The 23,367-nt window shown below is 42.7% G+C and overlaps 1 protein-coding gene across 2 annotated transcripts in view; it reads right to left on the bottom strand.

Annotated features, from left to right (window-relative positions):
• The window catches only part of LURAP1L (leucine rich adaptor protein 1 like), a 122,981-nt gene that overhangs the window by 43,456 nt on the left and 56,158 nt on the right, over positions 1-23,367 (bottom strand). Inside the window, exon 2 of one of the 2 annotated variants that reach the window (XM_085633664.1) lies at positions 21,681-21,740. The exons of the other annotated variant lie outside the window; for it this stretch is intronic. Within the exon in view, the coding sequence (XP_085489790.1) occupies positions 21,681-21,740 (60 nt within the window). The remainder of the gene's footprint in view (positions 1-21,680; positions 21,741-23,367) is intronic. 2 annotated transcript variants of the gene reach the window in all.

The following is a 23,367-nucleotide window of genomic DNA, read 5'->3' as shown; positions in this document are numbered from 1 at the left end:
ATGTCAATAGCTTAAATTCTCATAAATGCGAGACCTATTGAATTTCAAATAATTTTTGTTTCCAAGCACCCCATGTCCCGCTTGCACGTGAATAGAGGCCACGCCCCTTTCTTTAGACGCGCCGTGTCTAAAGAAAGAGGCGCAGCCGCCATTAAAGTGAAAGCGCGGTATGGGGCGTTTTTGCCAAAAAAGCATTTGTTTGAAAAACAAATGCTTTTTTTGTAAAAGCGTCCCAAACAGCACTTTTTATTTTGATGGCAGCCGCGCCCCTTTCTTGAGATGGGGCTCATCTAAAGAAAGGGGAGTGGCCTCTATTAAGTGCAACGCGGCATGGGGCGCTTGGAAACAAATCAAAAAATATATACTTGCAAAGCAATAGGTCTCGCATTTGTGAGAGTTTAAGCTATTGTCATTTACATTGCCAATAGCACAAACTCTCCTAAATGAGAGACATATTGCATTGCAAAGAAGTGGCCGCAATTTTCCCGGCTGCTTGGAAAATAAAAGCGCGCATGGTGTGCTGACTGTTGATGCTATGCACGTTGTGCCTGCAGTAGGACAAAACTCACTAAGAAAATAGTGCATACAGACTAAATAACACAGACCGTATAACAACAGAAGTAAAAGGGCCTGTCCTCATGGGAGGTTACTAGGCCTGGGTGGTAAATCCCGTTCCGCTCGTGGAATTTGCGGAATTTCGGTAATTTCGCGTTCCGCGGAGAACGCGAAATTGCCCAAACTTCTGATTTCCGCGACTTCGCGGAATTTTTTCTTGTTCGCGTTCTCAAAATGCGTGTTCGCAAGATATTTCTCCCCGAACACGCAAACAGCAACTGTGAACAGTAAAAAAGCATCGCGAACAAGCAATCCCGCTTGTTCGCGGAATTTCTGCATGTTCGGGGAGATTTTTTACCGTTTCGCGGAGATTTGAGTAACGCGCTTACGCAAATTCCACCCACCCCTAGAGGTTACAAATGAAGACAAGGCGGTACTAATGAGGGACTAACAAGCCGATTACCGAATCAGAAGCCAGCATTTACAAAGGACACAGACACAAGGCAATGAAAAATATGTGCGGAGAGTGGACGGAGCTTCACATCCATACTCTAATACAGCATGCCTCCAAGAGCAGTGCATGCACTGTCCAGGGTCGACCTAAAAATTGATGCATCAGATCAGGATTCTGGAAGAACTCTACCATACAATGCACACATTTTATAACCATTAGCATGTGCTCTTGATTGTATAAATGTGCCAAACTCAGACACTAGACTCTCCTTTTAGCTCGTTATGACAGATACAACTTTGAACCTTTTCATCTCTGTGTTATTTAGGGATCTAATCTAGAAATATCCCATTCTGGTGGTTCATCTCATCCAGGGCTCCCTGCTTTAAGCAGGACGTGAACAGGAGGGGTAGCTTTAAGGGGGAAATTGCAGTGTTAGACCCCTTATATTAAACCTATTCTCTAGTAAATAGTTGGGTAACGGTGCTCTGAGTAGGGTAAGGTGAGGTCTCGACTCCATCGGACTTAACTTCGATTTTTTACATGCACACAGATTTAAACTCTCTCTCCTTCTGGCCCCATCTGTTTTAAAGGACTTTGAGGGTATTTTTTGCCACTTAGCACCCTGAACAATCCACGCTCCTCTCCCACCACGCTGCCCCTTTAGCTCCCCTCCTACCCTCCTGGTCTTTAAAGTATCATAACTGGAAAGAACAGCGTGATTGTTGGAAAATCTCAAGGTCACACCCCTCAAATGTCTCTGACCAAAATACGCTCCAGAGAGTGAACTGTTCGATTTCTATATCACAATGTCATCATAGAGACACCATCATGGGTTTTATTCGTCTGTTCTCTAATTAAAGTCCCAGTTGTCCCTTTTTGAGAAATATATCACGATGGCAAAATCCTCTGGCCAGACGAGATTAAATGACTGACTGTGTTTCACTTGAGAAGAGCGAATGACAGCATACACTTTTATGAACCTCAAGATGATCTATTTTTCCACAGTCATTTTTCCGCTGGTCGATATTTAATAAGCATCTTTATTGCTGCTTTAGATAAGAGGTAAGTTTAAAGAGGACTGAGAACTTTTGGGATGTTTCATTCAGTGGCTTTCCTTGGTCAGATGTCAGGCCTTCTTCCAGATCCTCTTCACAGCACAGAACAGAGGAGCATTTCCTGCTCTGTATAAGATGATGTTTTCAACGCAGGTCATTCTCGAATGGAGATGTGGAAGTTAACAGTGGTGCACTCTGTGTTTTCTCCAGAAACATATTTCTGGGGACCGACAGTGCTTCATTTTAGCTGGTGGTTGCAGGTGGGGCCCACTGGCACTCATTTCTGGAGACCACAAGAAGCAGACTGACCCAGACCAAGAGAGTGAAAAAAAACACAAAATGGAGAAAAACCCAGAACTAGTGACAACATGGAAAAAGTAGAAACCTGCAAGAGCAGATTAAGTGGCAGAGTGTCCGGTAGTGGATGAAACAGCCATGACCTGGGATTAAGACCAGGCAGCATTGGTATTCAGAAGCTCTGACATTCTGTAGCACCAGCCATAGATTTCTCAGCAAATACTTATGCTTTTACAAATTAAGCACTTCATACTGATGAAGATTCACACAAAGACTCCTGTTTTCCGTTCCTGCAAATTGCCCCATAGCTGGGGAACTCTAGTTACAACAACTTAGATCACATCATTTGTGGCAAAAGTGGGGGTCCCAATGTGTAGGCACCCCCATGAACCTCACCTATTTAGGTCTTTGCTATTCCATATGCCATTTCCACCAGAGGGCGCTTGAGTGAGTTATGAACAGGTATTTGAAGGTTTGTACTTTACCTATTGGATGATCTCTCAGAAGAAGTGGTCTACGTGGTGTAGGTAGCTTTGCTAACTAAGTCTGGGCGGTGAACTCTGCTCCGCTTGCGGAGTTTTTTACACTCCGCGTTACGCGGATCTCGCGGAGTTCTGAAAAACTCTGCTTCGTGTTTTTTTCCTCGCTCGCGTTAGTCAACGTCAAGTTGGCGAGCGAGGAAAATCCACCTCCCGGCAAGATTTTTCCTCGTTCGCTATCGTCAACATCAAGTTGGTGAGCGCGAGCGTGGAAAATCAACCTCCCGGCAAGATTTCTCAATGCGGGCAGTCAGTTTTCTCATTGCGAGTGGTTGCATATGCTCGCGACAGCTCGCGTTGAAAAAGCTGCAGCTCGAGTAAAAATGTATTCGAGGGGCAAAAAAGAAGCAGCGCCCGCTTGCGCTGTGCATGATCCCGTTCGCGAGGATTGCACAGTGTGGACAAGCACCAGGCACTGACAAACACCGCAAACTGCATTAATCTAATAAACTCCGCTGCTCGCGGAGCTCCGTGTAGTGCGGTGGAGTTTTTTGTGCATTTCGAGGAGTTCTCCGCGAACTGCGCCCAGGGTTAATCCTAACCCACAAGCTGTGGTTTCACGGGTTACTGTACAGTTCTTGAAAACCATATTGTTCTCTTACGAAGAGTTGAATCTGTCCCCTTACCAAATGCATGGAGGAATCTGCATGTAGCAGTAGTAGAACTCTAATGCCTTTCATCTGTGCTAAGTAGGGAAAGGTCTAGGATCGCTTCAGATATATGTTTGGAAAAAGCCAACACTAGGCTGTGCTTCACAACAGAAATACAAGATTCAACTCTTTTCTTGGCTGCGACTGATTCATGCTTAAATCGGAGAAGAAATGCTGCACAGAGGGACATCTTCTTAGTATGATTATTTATGAACCACCTCTCCCACTGCATCCCTCGTGTCTTCCAAAGAGGACCGCTTCACTGTGCCAGCAAAAAATCCTTAGGACTTGTAGTGTGATGGTGAGGGAGACTCCTGCCAACTTTATAAAATGCCATTCTGCCATCCACCTTTAACTGTACCTCCATAACTACATTTCCCTTCATGTTATCATTCCATAAAAACTGGTTTCACACAGAGCGAGTAACAAAAGTAAATCATTTTATGTATTTAATTTTCATGTTTTGTATACTGCACATTAGCGCTGAAATGGTTCAGTAACTATAATTTTACAATATGTCCTAGGAAGACTGAAACAGCAGCTAACTACCATTATTGCACGGTTATATTAAGGATCTCGAGCTATCCACGAAAGTGCTTTAATGGTAAATATCTCATCAAAATAGTGACAGTGAAAAACAGAAGCATCGGCAAAGCCAATAGGTCTCACCTATGCGAGATCTATTGGCTTTGTCAATAATGTTTTTTAGACATGTTGCAAAGCAGCACCGACTGCTGTGCAACATGGCGTGAATTCAAGAAACAGAAGCGCTATGACGCAGCCAGCGTAAACTGTGTCATAGTACTTTTTTGTTCAGCCATGATGTACAGCAGCCTGCGCTACTGTGCAATATAAGCGCAGGCTGCTGTGCATCATGGCTGAATGCAATGTGCAATATGTTAAAAAATAAAGCGAGGGAAGCAACACGAGAGAGATGCAGGAATGGAAGGAGGGTGCACTAGAAGGGGGCAGCAACATGGAGAAGGGATGGGTGGTAAGTGAAAGAATAAACAGTGCCTCAATCTCAGCGCGATCAGTGGACAGGCACTAATTTAGTTAATTCAATTTGTGTTTGGTCCATGCATGCTCCGCAGAAAGGAACGGAAGTGAGGCTTGGCCTGAGCTGGCCAATTAGGAAGCAGCAAAGGAGAGTGGCGCTGAAGCCAACAAATGATAAGCAATTGGCGGGCTCCAAACTCTTTATTGTGAATAATAACGTCTCGCAAGTAAGAGCACATGCTCCATCGCAGGCTCGACCTAAAAGTAGCCAAGGAAGAGGTAGCAAAGGAATAATATAATCACAGGTGATGATTTCACAAACTCAAACACAACAGGCTACATGTGCTTTTCGGTGAAGTATTAGTAGAATGCATGTGACAGAAACAAATACCTGAATTACTAAGAATATTTCTTATTTTAAATGCTTGATATCGATATTGTGATTCCCTGGCTCCAAACTTCATTGATGTAGAATGTAAGGTGTTACAGAACACATTGCTGTGTGGGTCCAGCTGGCACTGGGTTACAGAACCAAAGATGCGAGAGGTGGGAATTACTCAATCGAGACAGTGCAGGAGGGTTTTACATACTAATACTGTATATATCAATTACAAATATATGTACATTGCGGCATGGGAAGTTGAAGTTATTTGCCCACAAGAATACACCAGGTCGAGTGGAGCTGGGATTAGAACCCAAGTCTCATGTTCCAAAGTCAGCCTTAGTCTGTATAAATCATATCACTCTTACATCTTGCATCCTCCATCATTCAGATTTACAACATATTAGGAAATATTCGTGACATAAGAAGGAATTAAACTGAACGTCATTCTGTGCACAGATTTTATTACAACCCAGGGGTTAACCAAAAATTAGTTTTGCTCATGACAATAATATGCAAAAGTAGCTTCACATTTCCGTAGTCCAGTGAAACACTTCACTCATCCTGTATTCAAACCCATTAAAAATCTAGGGGCCGGTCTCTCACATACACTCGGTCTCATTTATGCTTGATCCCCCAGGATCGGGATCCTGTCCTGCATCTCAGCATCTGAGGAAGTAGCCCCTAGGAGTAGTCCATCTTTTAAAATTCGCCCACCCGGGTCCTCTCTTGTGCAAGCCAAGAATACTACATCCCAAGCAGGTAGTATCAGCACCCTTCGTATTCGCTTGTTCTCTTCCTTCCTAATCGACTCTTTCTCGCATTTTTACCACTTAATCAATTCCATTCACCACCTGTAAATATCGGGCCGCGGGACAATTTACAGCTCATAGTCAGTAGCCTGCGGGTTAGAATCAATGCTAGGTCCACAAATCTATCCGTCACCTTCTGAGTAACACTACGCTCATGTAGACCCAGAAGACATACCTGGGGACTGGGACGAGGTCCTGATTCATAGCCCTATAAACAACCCAGAGAACCATATGGAAAAAGTCTGCATCGCCCACTCTGCACCGAGGTCAGTTTGACGCTCTGTCAGAAAACATGGCATGTACTCGTCGGGTTTGGAGATACGCCCGGTGCAAGTAATAGAACTGAATAGGCTTGAAACAAGCATTCCTAGACACTCTAAGAGTAAGCTTGAGTGTCTTTTTCCAAGCAGACTCAGACAGTGGTGCACCCAGGTCCTCCTCCCAGCACCTACGAAGGCATGTCCAGTCTAACTGCGCCCTCTTCAGCAGAGCCCTATAAAGCAGCATGATAGCTCTCATCTGGCCCGTGATAAGGAAGAGGTGTTGTAAACATTCATGTTCTGGAGGTCCCGCCGCTCTGCAGCCTCACCAGTCACGGATCTTTTGTAAAAGAGCCCCATGCAGTAAAGAGTGTCCCACAGGGAGGTTGTGTTTCTCCAAGAGGTCCAAGAAGGGACATACATCGCCCCCCCACAAATAAATCCCCCAATATAGTGAACTCCACTTACATACATCTATGAAGCTCTGTCTATCCCCCCTGGTCTTTCCCAGCTCTGGGTATCCATCACCGCGTGTTTGCACGTATATGGCAATTTAGTGTGTGTTCTCCGCAGTGCCCTAGCTCAAACCTAACATGTTGTACATTTTTACTTTGCGCTATAGGGGCATGTAGCTGCTTCATCAGGACAGCAGACAGCACTTTTTTGGAGGGCGAGCCCCACTCATGAGGGCCAAACCACATCCCATAACACAGACTTCTAGCAGGCCACCCATTACAGCTGTGCAGCCAAGTAATATAGCTCAAAATCAGGAGCTGCCAGGCCACCTTCCATCACTGGCAGACACAGATTCTGGAAAACCACGCTGTGCCGCGAGGTGCCCCAGTACAGCGTCAGTAGGAAACCATCTAGTTCCTGAAAAAAATCTCAGCTGAAGTTCTATGGGGAGAGCCTCACACAAATAAAGAAGTGGTAGCAATACCACAATTTTTTAAACAGCTACTCGGCCACTCAACGAGAGCGATAGCGTGGTTCAAAAGACCACCGAGCGGCAGCGATTGCATGGCAGAAACTTCCTTCATATATCAGCCGAGCAGTAAATATTGAATCCCAAGTACCGAATGGTGCTTGATTCCCGGTGTAGCGTTGGGGCAGCCAAGAGAGGTCTACACCTCATCATCACCATTGAGGGGAAAGACACAGGACTTATTCCAGTTTACCTCAAGACCAGAGTGATGGACTGCCACTGCTTCCCAACATCAGCGTCCAACCCCCTCATGTATAGAAGCATGCCATCCTCATATAAGGACAGATATAAAACAATTGGAGAAAAGTTGTAAACCCAGATAGCACATCCCCCTCTGGACAGTGCGGGCAACATTTGCCAGGCCCAGGGTAAACAGTAGCAGGGACAGAGGGCATCCCCGACAGATGCCCCATTCCACCATGCACGCCACTGAAAGCACAGAGCCGGTGCAAACCCTGGCCAATGGGTTAATGTAAAGGAGCTTCATCCATTTAACAAAGGGCACCCCTAATCCCATGCCATACATTGTGGTGTATAAAAACTCCCAGCGGAGTGAGTCAAATGCCTTCTGGATATCTACTGAGATTACCAGAGCAATCAGTGGTAACTGCTCTTGCTGGTTCAAAGTCAACAGCAATTGGCGAATATCAGGGATAGCGCTGTGCGTGGGAATGAAACCAGTTTGGTCGGAATGAACCAAGTCTACTCCCTCACATGTGTAACGGGTTGCCAGGACCTTGCTCAGAATCTTATAATCTCTGTTGAGCATTGAGAGAGGACGATACGAATCAAGGAGTAGCAAGTGTTTATCCTTCTTAGGGAGGGACATGATAGTTGGGGAAGAAAGGAAGGATGGAGTCCCTGCCTCCAAGGGTTGTTAAAGAGGGTTACGAGTCTAGGAACAAGCTCCTCAGCGTACATAGCAAAAAATTCTATAACCAGACCATTCAATCCAGGGATCTTCCTCCTCACCATCTCTTTAATCGCCTGCACTTCTCATTCAGTGAGATCCGCACCCAGTTGCTCTGCTATTGTGGAATCAAAGGTTACCAGTGAAGAATCTAGAACACAGCCTAACATACCATTCTCCCTATCCCCACTCGATGCAGAATACAAGTCCCGATAATGGAGGAGAAATGCTGCGCTAATCTCTTCCCGAGCACAGGCATCTTGTTCCAAAGGGTCCCACACTTGGAGAATGGTGTGCCCATGATCTTTAATCTGCAGGAGCCACAGGAGCATTCTATCCAATGTACCCTCTCGATGCAGCATCACAGGATTCAAGCATCAAGTAGGGTCAATTGGCCTATATGCAGGACATCAGAGAGATCACAGCACGGGGGAGTACATTTTTGCCAAGTACTCTACGCTAAGCACCTTGCTCTAAGCTGCCTTGCAACTATAGATTCCGTTAAGCTGAATGTCTAAGTCATGCAACCCAGAGCCGTAGGAATACACCCAAGCCTCTGGGTTCCGCACTCTCCAAAACCCACAAGGTTCCACTATGCAGCCCATGCACAGGTAGCCTCCACTAATCGACTCGCAGGAAGGGTTCTCTGGGGTGGGTGCAATCTATCCAATCCCAGATCCTCTACACAATTAAAGTCTCTGCCACTATATTTATATAAGGGATAATCAATAGGAAGAGAGGAGCCAGATTGGTTAGTAAAGCAGGTTGATTCACATTTGGCGTGTGAATGTTCAGGAGGGAGACATTTCTGCTGTTCAGGCGTCCCTGCATCAATACAAAATGACCATCCAGGTCATTAACTGTCCTATGCAACTGAAAAGGCACGACGGGTCTAATCCAGATGAGGGCACCTCGTGAGAAAGCAGGGTAAGTTGTGGAGTATAGCTGTCCCCTCCAGCCCCTGTGAAGGGCCCCCACCTCAGGTTCTGTAAGGTGAGTCTGCTGTAGGAAAGCAATGCGAGTCCCCCCGTGCTTCAAATACATCAACACATTATAACACTTAGAAAGGGTGGAGAGGCCCGCACATTCCATGTAATCAACCTCATCTGGTCCATCATCAAGAACCATCCAAACAAGAACCGGGAGGAACCCCCACCCCGCCACTCCCTCCAGTCATTCGGAGTTACCTCCTCCACTCGCAACTTGAAACATTCTCATCAATACACTCTCCACTGGAAAGAAAAATAAATACGAAACACAAGACTAAACTATAAGTGCCCCCCCCCCTACCCTCATGGACTGCGACACAAGAAGTTTCTCAGATTTACTATTGATGTAATACATGTCACCACCACTTGCACTGGCACCCTGCTTGATCCCCTCCTGGGAGGTGCTCGTAGAAGAGTCTTCCTTGGTCCTCCGAGTGTGACCCAGGTTAGCCCCAATAACAGAGGTAGGATCACTGGAAAGGAGCACAAAAGGACAGCCCAATCAGGCAACACCTCCAAGCAGAGATCCAATGCGGAGTAACTACCCCTACAGTGACCCAGTAGCATTCCAGCAGTGCCTCAGGTGACCACAGAGCTAGCAACAAGTTAGGGATTCGGGATGTATGGGGGCAACAGCATGTCATTCACCTCCGGGCCAGAATAGTGTAGACATCAGTTGTGCACCAAGTAATGGGACCCGAAACCCAGCCAGTACACAGGGAAAAGGAGGTGGGGAAAACCCCCTCCTCAGGCGGAACGTGGGGGTAGGTCCACGTGTCCAAATAGGAGAACCTGAATCCACCAAGGCAGAATGTGACAGCTCAGGTCCGGGGGGAGGGGGCAGGTCCATGGTGTTCTCATTCCTTTGGGTGCTCACAAGCAGCCCCTTCCAACCCAGAGCAGGAATGGGAGTTAATGGTCTGCAAGATCCCCTGCAACTCAGGAAGGGCTAAGGGGGAAGCAGTATCAGTCTTGGCCAGTTCTTATTGCTTTCATGCAGTAAGAGGGCTCCAGGGGATTCCCAAGAGTACGTTTACAGTGTTACAGTAGAGGTACTCACAGGCTGAGGCACATTGCAGCAAAGGCAACATGAAGGGTGAGTGTAGCCCAGTCCCAGTCCTCGCTACTCCCGTGGGGCCACCCTTTTGTTCATCATGGGCCAGACCTCCACTTTCTCCCAGGCACAGCACTGCGTGGCAATACCGCCCCTGGCACTCTGGAGTTCCTTAATGGCCCCAAGGGCACCTTGGCTCTCACCCAGGGCCCAGGAGGTGGGGCTCTGGAGCGGGCTATCGGGCAAAGCAGTTAGGCAGTCCCAGTCAGCACCGCGGGCCGTTATCTTGAGGTGTTGGCAAAGGCACCACAATCCTCACTGCTGCAGGTCATTTCGGGGGTACCCACAGGTCGCACCAATGCGGGAGCCATTCCGAAGCAGCTCCCCTCATGGGTTTGCCATCGGCGAGGAGCTCACATTGGCAGCGCCCTCAGTTCATGGCCGCTGGCTCCTCCCCCAGATTCTAGCCATAGCATATTTGGTTGCATGTGCTTTATTATTTCATTGAACTTTTTTCAGGTGGCTATCATCGTAGGTATTAAGAGCACTGGAACTACTATTTTTAAAAAAATATTTTGTAGTGGATATTGTTGTTAACGTTAAGGAGTGGTCATTTTCACTGTTGGTAACTGGCAGACCACCCCAAAATGAGTCTATTGAAATAAAACTTAAGCTCTCCATGCATGTGCAATTAGTATACATGCCATCCTTGCTTTAAGAAGGGCCTGGGCAATGGAGACAATCCACCTTTAGAGAAGTTTGTTCCCACAAACCAATTACCAATCAAATAAAGAGCAAAAACAAGAAGTTTTTCCATAACAAGCTAGATAGTATGTTAAAAAATAGAGCCCCTTCATCAGTGTGTGTCTTTCAGTTTTCAAAACTGCATTCAATTTTGTTCAGGAGTAACACATTCAGTGTGCAATTTCGCAGAAGTGCAAGAGAATGCACAGACACCAAGAGACTGTCTACAAAGGTACTGTAAATATGGAGTTTGCCAATAGCTTTTTATCAGTCTTTGCACAGTTAGAAGTTGGTTCTGGTTGGGGTTTGAAGAATCTGTGTTTGTCTGAGCACATACCTAAAGAGACAATAACTAAGCAAAGTAAGGGAAATTGTGACAATGCAGGCACATAGTCTGTTAATAATCTGGGATCCCTGTAAACCTGTGTTACTGTTCCTGTTTGCAATGAGGCAGAAGGCAATAACCAGCCTCATTGATGCTCATGTATAATATTTCAACAAGGGAGAACCATGGATCACTGGGGACCTGGGTAATAACTATAAGCACACTGCCCCAAGTAACAATATTTTAGATGCGAAGAACCAAATGATGAATAAAATGCGTTCAAATGAGTTTATGAGAAACAATTTCAAGACACATGGTGGTGCAGTGAATATTGGTGCAAAATAAACGAGCTGGGTGCTCTCTTTAGAGGTGATACACTCAAGTGATAAATCATGATCAACAAGAATATGAACAAATACATGAACAGCAAGGCCCGTTACAGCAAGTTCTCAACAATCGTATAGGGTACGTGTTTTTAAAAGGAGCGTTTTGTCTCAGTAAACATTGCAGGTTCATCATCAAAACTTGGGGGGGGGGGCAGAGGGGGGGAATACAACGAGCCTGAGAGAGAGAGATAATAAATGGTAATGCAGTTGCTAAAGGAGGAGGTCCATGGTGACAAACCACAGGAACAGGGTAGTCAGGAATGGTCTCAACTGGAACTATTTTGGATACCCATAGGGGGCTCCGATCACTCAGCAGTGGAAGGCATGCGTGTAGACTGGGTCTCAAGGTTGAGTACCAGATTTCATCACTAGGGTCAAATAACCTGTACTGGTAGCGTTGAATGGCAGCATGGCGTCCTTTTGGGACAATGAGTTCTCCAAGGGGCCTTTTGAGCCCAGTGAAGGAATCTGGCACTCAACCTTGAGGGCAAGACCACACTCATGCCTCCCACTGCGGGCTACCCTGAGAGACTTCACCAGTCATTAAACTTATTGCAAGCACCCTCCAATCACCTTTTGTGTGTTTCCTGTACCACCCTAAGTGGCATGGGTATGCCCAGACTTGGGTCTCATGCTCACTGTGTCACTGGAACCAAGCTGTACCTGGCTAATTAGCCCATAACTAGGGCGAAACTCATCCTGAGTTGCTGGTGTTCCGGTTCAGGGAGGACCTGGCATGGCAGTTTAGGCTGGACTGTTCCAATGAGAAACAGGGTCAAGACTGATCTGCATATGGCTGGGTTCAAACTGAGGTGGCATGGTGAACAAAAGAACGATGGGTTGGAGCACTACCCTGACCAAGTGCCAGTTGTTAGACTTAATGCAAGCAGCCTTCCATCACCTTTTGTGTGTTTCATGGGTTTTTTGCCCTTACACGACTTATGCTGAAGGCAGTATGACCCTTCCGCCAAGGGGCCTTAAACTGTGTGCTTCAAAAATGTATTCATAGCCATTAGGATCATCATCTTCAGAGAGAATCTATATGCCTTACTGCTGCAACAGGGGGGAAAACTGGGCCAGTTGCAATACTGTGCAAAGTAGGCTGCACTGTTTCTGGGACAGTCTCTACATATGTTCCTCAGTGTCATGCTCAGACAGAAAGAGGACAATCCCTTATGACAGAACTGTATGCAACTACACATGTGAAATAAGCTGGAGACTACAAAAGGGTCCTCAGGCAATGGTGAATCACTGAACATCACATTAAAATATTTCTTTACCTTGCATAAGCGTCTCCAGAGGAACAAACATGAAGGGGACATTTAGGAAACTCTTACATACAGAATGAAAAGGAGCAATGCATGAAAAGGTCCTTAACAGCACTTTCTTTCACTTCCTGGAAAAAATCTGATAACAGTCACTTATTTTCACTAAACAGTGATACAGATTTAACTCTGATGACTACTGCACTCTCTTTCCTGATACGTGCTCTGCATACTTTATCAAAGATGCCAAACACGTTTAGCTGATTAATAATAAAAAGGCATCATAAACTGATTTTGAATCCCACATTTTTTGGGCGCAAAATTTGACAAAATAATAACCGTTTACAACATTTTAAATTAAGGATATATTCAGTAAATCCCACTGACGCGTGCCACTTCCACGTTTAGCTGATTAATAATAAAAGGCATCATAAACTGATTTTGAATCCCACATTTTCTGGGCGCAAAATTTGACAAAATAATAACCGTTTACAACATTTTAAATTAAGGATATATGCAGTAAATTCCACTGACGCGTGCCACTTCCACAATGCCACTATGCATTATACATTAAAAACAATTTACTTGATGCAAGATTCCCACAAGTCCAGGACATGTGTAATTTCAAATATATCCGTTGAAATTTGAATTTTGAACATAATGACGCCTGTACTGTGCATCTTTTACATGACTAAACACTCTCAGTGTTGGCAGTGAACCTCTTCCTTTGATTTCAAGGAAACGCCGACTTACAAAAGCACCGACAGCACCTGCATCATGAAAGCATCAATCCTCCGTAAGCAGACATGTTTTTTCTTAGGATGACTGACAGGCCTGTGCTGCACGTGCAATTGACATTCATTGCCAGACATGATAATACAAGTGCTTTGATGTAGGTCACTGCACAGTGGCGAGAACATCTGCTGGTGTCAGAAAGCATTAAAGAGAAGGGTAGGTGATGGATTGACTCGAAATTACTCCAGATATTTGGTTCAAGAACGCATTTACAACATCACAACAAATGATAACCTCTCTCACTAGAAAGAATAGCACTTCTTTACATATCAGTGAAATCCTATTCTAGTAAGGTTCCACCTTCCAAGAACAGTTTTAGGATGGTGATTTTAGTAACACAAACCAAACCGTAGATCTCTAGAATGTGTTCAGATGTTTCTATGTGTAGTCCTAGAGAATGTTATGAATACCAAAAATAAAAAAAATAAAAAAACTCTTCAATTGCGACTTTTTTTACTCAACCTTACACGATTCATGTTAAAAAGAGCCATTAGGAATCTCACTGTCTACAGCAAGGCTATACTTTAAATGTGGAAAAAGTACACATAAAGTTGAAGACTTTCAGCCCCATGTCAGCTGAAACGACGCTGTGGACAAAGAAAGCTACATGCCAAGATGTAAATCTTGTGAACAACCACATACGACAGGGGTGTCAAGCAAACCAAGGTTTTCTAAACTGTGCCATATGGCTGGATGAAAAGGTTTTAAATCCTGAACTTAGACAACTAACATCCAGACAAGTCAAATATTTTTTATTTACTTTTAAACTTCATCGTATGAGGGCATGGCCTTGGAGAGAGAGTGACCTTGTGTGGCAAAATACATAAGATTATCCTAACTGGGGAGTGAGTCAATTGTGGACTGTGGAGGCTGGAATCAATACTTGAAAAATCTACATGGAAAAAAATGCCTCCCTGACCATTGATCAAAATGCAATATATGTAGGGAACCCACATGTTATTCCTACCATTGTCCTGAGTTTGACTTGTTTATAATCTATCTCCCAGGGTATACACTCTTATGTATTACTAGTTTTCTTTGAGCATTTTATTGTGAAATAAATCACAAAATCTTTTTCCTTAAATCTTAGCAGTTTTTTCTTTGCTTCTTTTTTACACCATTTTTTTTTAGGAAAAGCGTGCTATACATTTGCATACATAATGACATGGGACAAAACTTAGACGAAAACAAAACACAACTTACATGACAACATTTCATAGATACATGTGGTGACTTGATCAAGAAAACAATGTGTGTGTAACAAAACAATCGATAAATCTTGATTATAGTTTAAAAACTAGGTTTACAGACAAGCAACAGGCAGACTGCTGTTGCTTGACTAGTATCTTGTGATGTATTGTCATCATGGGGAGGAACGTCTAAGAGTTGAAGGTCAGTCGCCAACCTGAAAATCAAGAACATTATAAGAAAATCCAGGGCAACTTGAGCACCATGGGGACAAACAGAACAAAAGAGCTAATATAGAAAGGAGAAGAAAACGGCTGGTTGTCAAAAAAGGAAGTCAAGTAAAAGAATCCAAGAACACCGCTGATATAGATCCTTCCTAAAATCCACAAGGATCCTGTCAACCCTCCGGGGAGACCGATAATCTCAGGAGTGAATTAAATTCTGGAAAGACTAGCAAAATATGTGGATACATTTTTAGAACCCCTGGTCCCTGCTATTCCGAGCTACCTGAGAGACACCATGCAAACGATTAACATCCTTGAAGGTATGCCATTTGACCCAACGTTGGATACCTTGGTAACGTTGGACATTGTCAGCCTATACACAAATATTCCTCAAGACAGTGTTCTAGAGGCATTTGAATTTTTTCTGGAGAAGTGACCGTCCACATGGAGTTTCCATTGGCATTATAGGAAGGAAAGTGGATCTACAACAACAATCCATACGAAGAGCATATAACAAGTCAAACTCAGGACAATTGTAGGAACAACATGTGGGTTCCCTACATAAATCGCAATTTGATCAATGGTCTGGGAGGCATTTTTCCATGTAGATTTTGCAAAGTACATAAGAGGCACTTTTGCACCCTCCCCACCACCAAAACCCTGCCTCCAAAGAAACAAAGCTTGCAGAGGCTGGTGCTGATGTACTGGGTTGTTTTCACACAAATTAATGGACATCAGCTGTTCAGTGTCTCGAAAGAAGAGCTGGAACTCCACACATTTAAGTGGTTTCCAGCTTGTTTTGCCTGGTACTGTGTGTGTTGGCAGTTCTGAAAAATCAAAGGAAAGCTTGAATCATTTTCCGGACTTATGTGCAGGGAGCCAGTAGGTGAACGGCCAAGTTTAGTTAGATGTCTGATATCTCTGAGTGTTAAATTACAATACTAGACTTGTACTGCATTCTCTACAAGCTGCTGGGGGTCCTTGGGTTTACCTTATGCAGATTGGATCATCTTGGTGAAAATAGTTTATTTGACGGGGAAGGTTTGTTTTGGCTTCTAGAACAGCATCAAGGTGGGCAAAATGATGTTGGTTGGAATTGCTCTCTGAGTTTAGAGACATGGGTGGCAAAAGTTGATGTGTGAAAAGGCTATATACACATAAACTTTCAAATTTAAGAATATGATAGAAACACAATTGTTAATTACTTACTATCTTCCATACTCCAAAACCAACTACACGTGTCTCTTTTCACAAGTTCCCTTGCTTACTCTTCATTCAAGTCGAAGTATGTCAACATCTTATCAGTACTGCAATGGTCAGTCCCAGTTTCCTTTTATTTCTGCCAAGATCATCCCCCTCCACCCTCTTGTGGCTCAACATTTTCCTTCGATAGTTCAGCAAAAGCCCCACCATTTGCTTTCCTTCTCTATGAGCGTGTTCTAGAGGGCGGCTATTATTTTTGGCTACTCTACGCTTGTAATGTGGAGGCTGGCTCTTTAGCAAAGTGCTCTCATGTGCTATATTCGCACCTTTACTCCTAGACACTTTGCAGAAGTCTTCAATTGTACCAACTTGAACTCCTTAATTTCCATGTTGTTTCACACTCCATGTGATCACACATTACTAGGTGGGCTGGAAGGTATCTGAACAGTCAGCTGGTAGAGTATAATGTTATACAAAGAAAGAAAAAAAAACCTCAAGACATCACTGTTCTAGGCTCACTCCCGTTTATGTGAACAGTACCAGTGTTGCATTGTCCTGCTGATGTGTAAGTGCTAAATGCACTTCTCTTTGTCGCAAATCACTGCCGACTGATGCTGGTGTCTCTCTGGGAATTAAACACCAATGTCTTCCTTAATGTAAACATTTTTTTTCAGAACGAACCAGAGAGAATGAGGTTGTGCTTCTATGAAAAGAGTTATGATATATTTCAAATATGTATATTGCCAAAGATAATACATTCGGATTATCCACTGAAGAATTGCATATCTAGTATCAATGTTATGCTTCACATAGAAAAATACTTTCTATATAAAGAGATAAAATGTATGTAATAAATTGACCTAACCCTACCTCGGTATGCTTTCCACAGTGCATAGATTTGCCTGCTTAGAGCTAGGATACACACCATTATGCCAGGGAAGAGACACAAATCATTTTAGGAGTGTTGCAATATATATTGTGAAACATATTATGCAGACCCCAATTTCATCAGTGAAAAAGGACATGAATGCATCCAGAGCCCAAGGGTATCTCTTAGTATGTTTAAGTCGAATCCTCTTCTCTGGGCCTCACTGTTTCACGGGTTGTTTAATGATGGTTTAAAGAATACAGAAGTATCGGGGACTTTAGAAAGGGAGTCACAGCGTTCATCTGTATACGGTGCTAAAACAAATCTGTCAAACTGTCATCCCACTGTGCCCCTGGATGCAGCAGGCAAAAGTTACGCTAAAGTTCTGTGAAAACTTTACAAGAATCTTGTGTGCGATAACACGCTGTTGCCCACTGAACAAGTGAAATTTCACCTTTAATGGTCTCTGGTGGGCAATATCGTGTACCAGAAAATATGAAAATATGAAAAATATGGGACCGGGAAAAAACCCACTATAAGTGGCTTTTGGGGATTTCTCCAATGCCTTTGAGAAGGCTGATCGAGATATACCCTATAAAAACATTAATTAACGAGGTTTATAAGATGCTGTTAGACGAGTTGGTCCCGGTATTGCGTGAGTTATTTAACTCAGTATAAAGTATAACAGGAAGGGTTCCAGAGACCTGGAAGGAAGCTACTATAGAACTTATTTTAAAACCAGGGAAGGACCCCCTAAAGGCGGACTCGTATCGACCAATATCCCTGCTGAATACAGATTATAAAATCTTTATGGGTATTCTGGCAGGGAGATTGGCTAAATTTGTTCCTAGCCTAATTAACCCCGATCAAAAGGGGTTTGTACCTGGAAGGTATATTGAGGAGCTGACACAGCAACTAATAGGCAATATAGACCTGGCAGTGGCTAGGTCGGATCCATTGGCTATAGTCGCTTTGGATGCGGCCAAGGCTTTCGATAGAGTGTGTTGGACGTATTTGTGGGAAGTTCTTAGGCAGATGGGCTTTGGACCAATCTTTGTCCAGACTATGATAAACTGCTATCAGGGAGCCTCGGCAAAGATCTTGCTGAATGGCTTGTTGACAACGAGTTTCAACATCCAAAGAGGAACAAGACAGGGTTGTCCCATTTCACCCCTGCTGTTTGATATTTACATCGAGCCACTGGCGCAGGCCATAAGATTGGATAACTCAATTACCCCCTTTAAATCATTACAATATAGTAGCGAGCTGGCCCTTTATGCCGATGATCTGTTGTTATACACAGATAACCCAAAAGAGACTATACCAAGAACTGAAGCATTATTGGCTGAATTCGGCACGTTATCAGGTTATCTTGTTAATACCTCTAAAACGGAGGTAATGTGTTGGAACATTGATGGTTGGGAGGGACAGATAAGTGAAGAACTAAAATATTTAGGTGTCATTATTGTGAAAGATCTGGACAAGATCCCACAGATTAATCTTACAATGATCTGTAACGAGATAGACCGTATTTTTGCCAGGTGGAGAAATCTACCATTGACAATATATGGTAGGGTCAACCTTGTGAAGATGGTTATCTTGTCCAAGTTGACATACTTCTTTAATACTATTCCTCTGTCCTTCCCTAGCAAAGGTATTGATAGAATTCAAGGCAAAACTGGTAGTTTTATTTGGGCCAATAAGGGTGCTAGACTGTCCTGGAAAAAGCTAAGACGAAGGCTTCTTAGAGGGGGGCTGGCCCTCCCCGACATTAGGTGGTATTCTGTAGCCTTTCAGTTCAAAAATATTAGGATGCTACTTGTTAAGCCGGGGGAATCATCTTGGGGGAGATTATTGGGTGAAATGGTTAGGACAGAGGGTGGGTGTGGTGAGGAGAGTTTCTTGTATAAATTTGGGGCGCCAAGGTTTTTTAAGAGAGTACGTCTGAAGGTACTAAGGGCTGCCTTGGAGGTATGGGTTAAGGTGAGACGTAGATGGGGGATTGGGTATTATTCCGATTTTTCCCCTATTTGGGATTCTCCAGGAACCCCGATCTGCTTGAAGGATAGCCTTGCAGTTCCTATCAGAAGTGCAGGTATTACAATCTGGTCAGACCTGATTTCAGAAGAAGGGATCTACCCTTGGGAGGTATTAAGGTCTCGGGTTGGAAGTGATTTCTCCCGGTTTAAATATATGCAATTAAGTTCTTGGTTCAACGCGGAAAAAGGGGATATAAGTGGTGACTGGGAAACAGAACATCTTTTGCAGAATCCTAACCGTAAAAAAAAAGAAATCTCTTTATGGTATGGAAAACTTATGGATTCTGATGATAAAGAACTGCCTCCGCAACATGCAGTTTGGAACCAGTCCCCCCTCGAGGAGATAGCAGTAGACCTTTTTGAACCTTCAATGAAACTTTTGTACAAATATGTTAAACCGGCTAGTTTAAAAAAAAAATCACTTTTTTGTGGTAAATAGACTTTATTATACTCCTGCTAAAATCGCCAGGTTTGCTCCCTTATCATCCCCCAAGTGCCCAAGATGCAATGTCCCGAGTGCCAATGACATACATATCTTCTTTGAGTGCCCTGTTCTGAGTAGATATTGGAAAGAAGTGGGGGACGCCCTCTGTGACATTTTTAATACTAGTATCAGGATAAATATGTCTCTGATAATTTTTGGAGACGTTGGAATATCCGAGAATAATTTATCACAGTCACAGCGGGGTCTCCTGCTAAACCTAGTGTTATTAGCTAGACGTGAGATATGTATGAGGTGGAAAGATCAGGGTCCTCCTAGGGGGGAGGACTGGTACAAGGCGGCATTTGTTATGGCTCGATTAGATCAGGGAAAGGGCAGGGAAAGTGAGTTGAACATATGGCAACCCCTATGGTCCTGGGGCCTGAAATTGAGATTGATATAAACGGTGTTGGTTGCCCCTGTTGCCCCCGCTCCCCCCTCCTTGCAACCCCCTCTTTGTCCTATGATTACACCAAGCCTACATCAATGGGGCCGGTCTGGCTAGACCTAAGCGCAAACAGTGGCCGCAGGGCGTATAGATCAAGATGACGGCCTTCTCTGTTAATGCTTATTGGTGAGATGAGGATAAAAAAAACAAAAAAAAACAAAAACAAAAATAAACATTAATTAGAATTCACACCCCTATTTTTTTTATTTTATTTAAAGACCATTAAATCACAGTATTCGGACACCTCTAGTAGAGTAGTGCTAGGCACAACTAAAGAGCTGGTGGTTAAAATAACCATGATTTAATAGAGAACATTATGAGCAAGAGTGAAAAACTTGGCATCGAAACTAAAATGGAAGCCGACTCAGGAAGTAATACCATTCTTAGTGAACAAGACAAGAAAGGCAAGACAATTTCTAAACTAAAAATCAGTCTGATGACGATGAGGTCAAAGGAGGGCCTGCAGAAGCCTTCTCCTAGACCTAGAGACCTGCAGAAATTGGAATATTCGCATATGTGTGGAGTTTCATCTCATTTGTGAAGGGCACACTGTAAATGTTTTTTCAGGAGTAACGCATAAAAGGCCTCTTCAAAGAAGAATCAAAATGGTACCGAAGGACATCACCATGCATGAAAGCGTTTGATCTACCTCAATGAGAAAGTTCTGAAACTTGAAATCCTGCCAGGATTAGGGCTGAAGACTGTCATCCCACTGAAGATATGCGAGCTCTAAATAGAATCTGACTTTGGTGGGAGACCTGTAAGGGGAAATGCAATTTGGTAAATACTCTGCGATGGATGGATGTTATCATATCCCAAAATATTATATCACCAACCCCTGCATTGCATGCGCCAAATTGTGGGTGACTATCATTTTTATATACCTTCTATGCAGTTGACCACTACATCACACAGCATCAGATGGCTCCCCCCCATATAGTTTTCTTTTCATCTGAGAGGTTATTTATTTTTATTTTTAATTGGGTTAATTCCATAGCCTAACCTATTAATATATTGAATTAATTTGTAATTTAATAAACATAACCTAATGTTTAAAAATAATTATGATTTTAATCAAATTGAATAACGTGACTCTTACCCTTTATCATGCTTATTTAAGGTAAAATTAATTTAATAACCTAAATATTCTTTTCTTGCATTTATTTCATTATATTCAATATCAATCTAACCATTCAACACATTTACTTACTTAATATATACATGAATAAACCTAATGCTCAAAAGTATTTTTCTAATTATTTATTTCTTTAACCAAACTCTATTTGTAATGTATTTACTTAATTTAGCATTATTTTTAATTTGATAATATTAATAAACCAAACTTTATATACAATCAATTATTATATAGACTGTACTACATACATTTAATTTCTTTATTTGCAAGTGGCACTTTATTTTCAATTCATCTATGTTACTTACCATTGGCTATCTGGTGCCGAAACAGGTAGTGGCTTGCAATGTATTGGTCATGATGATGTAGTGACCAGATTATTTAGCATTTGGGATGAAGTAGGGGTGAACCTCTGTCATTGGATGTGACACAAAAACCCTTTGAGAGAACAGAGCAACTGTATTATTGCATAAAATGTTATCTATGGTTAATGCTGAAAGTGCAATTTTATTTTAAAAATGTCCCAAATTAATACAAAGTTCAAGGTTTGTGGGATGACTGCTCACATAGGAAATATTTTAAACCCTCTTCACAACACTAGACTGTATTTGTAAGGCAAATTGTAGGATAACAAATGTTACCTGAGACAGGAAAAGTATTGATCCCAACGTATGCAAGTCTAGCTTCAAATAGTTAGCCAACTGAAAATATGAACAAAAAGCTTAGAATTAACCTTTTACTATTTAGATAGGCGTGTGCTGAAAAGAGATCTACTGGGGTTTGGAATTACTTGTGGTTAACCAATACAGGCTACTTACGCAGACAAGGTAAGAAAGCAATTTCCACTTTACCTGCATTTGTCCATGGCCATGAGAAACATTTTTAAAACAATTATTAGAGCCTACGTTTGAGATTAACGCAGCTTTTTAAATGGGCTAGTTCATAAATTTAAAAGTACTATAATAACCAATATATTAAATAAATCACTTTTAATGGTCAACTAACACACTATTTAAAATCCTGACTTTAATTAGCCTAGACCTATTTTTCAATTAAATATTTTCTGTAGTCACAAATAAGCTTTCCACCTAGTCATTTACATGAAACTAGATTATCACACAAAACATACAATTTTTCTTTGTGTTTGTTACCATTTAAATGTTAGCATTGACTCCCTGCATACATATTTTAATAACATTGAGTCTTTTGCATCGTTTGTGACTTCCAGGCCACACGACTAGATCGTACCATAGTCTTTAATACTTTCATTTGAAAATAAATGTGCACCAGGTTAAACTGGTTAATAAAAAAAATATGGAATGAAAGAATGGGCAACTGGGAAACAGGTTGTTTTTTATAGAGATTTTCTGAGTAACATGAAATAGACAACTAGAACGAAGCTTGAGCTATCTATAATGCCACTCAGAACACAGAGGTGAAAACCCTTCACCTTATTCACGGTTACCCATCTACAATTTTTTGGTGTATATTATTTCAAACCCATAAACTATTTTGAATAGGCATTTTAAAATTATGGTATTTGAAGCGTAGAAATAAAAACTGATGGAGACAGGATCCAGCTTCAATACAGAGCATGGTTGTCACTCCTATCACATAATCACAGTGAATAACAGCATTTACCAAAGGCTAGCTGTGAGGAGACAGGACTTCTAAAACAAATGACTCCACATCCTCCCAGCTGCAGAGCATTAGGACCATAAGCTGGAGATGCCTTGAAACTCATGAAACATTATTTGGACGAAGGTCCTGCTTGGACCACATTGTTCGAAGTGCATTCTGGAATCTTGATAAAGAATGGAGCTCGCTTCCTCTTGGCTAAATCGAAGGCTGTGGCCCTCCTGAAACTCTGCTCGCATGTGCAGCTACTAAACCTGCCCAGCACAGACAACCCACAAACAGTCCAAAAAGTCCAGCAGGTGCGTTTGAGAGAAAACAGTGACCTTCAATGCTGCACATGCCACGGTGTGTGACGTTCTTCAATTTTATGAATTAATATTGACAATTATTCAACGTGTATATGCTTTGCAATAATTATTTAAAAAGTAACATGACTTTTTTTATGCACACACCTCTTTCTCACATTGAAATAACAGCTCTGAGTAGGGTTCTAAACAAGGAACGTCTGACATCAGCAGCAGATGCATCCTTCATCCAGTCAAATCACAGAGTTTGGACAAACACAAAAAAAGACATAAAGCCACGGATAAGGAGCTGAAAAGTGAGACAAATAGCAAATGTATCTTATCATGAGCAAAGAGCCGACTCAAAGCCCACTAACTATATAACATGAGATAGATGCATACCCCA

The sequence above is a fragment of the Triturus cristatus genome, chromosome 2_1 (genome assembly GCF_964204655.1).
Source record: "Triturus cristatus chromosome 2_1, aTriCri1.1, whole genome shotgun sequence".
NCBI classification, from domain to species: Eukaryota; Metazoa; Chordata; class Amphibia; order Caudata; family Salamandridae; genus Triturus; species Triturus cristatus.
The sequence above is the reverse complement of the archived record's forward strand: the minus strand, read 5'-3'. Positions and strand labels throughout refer to the sequence as shown.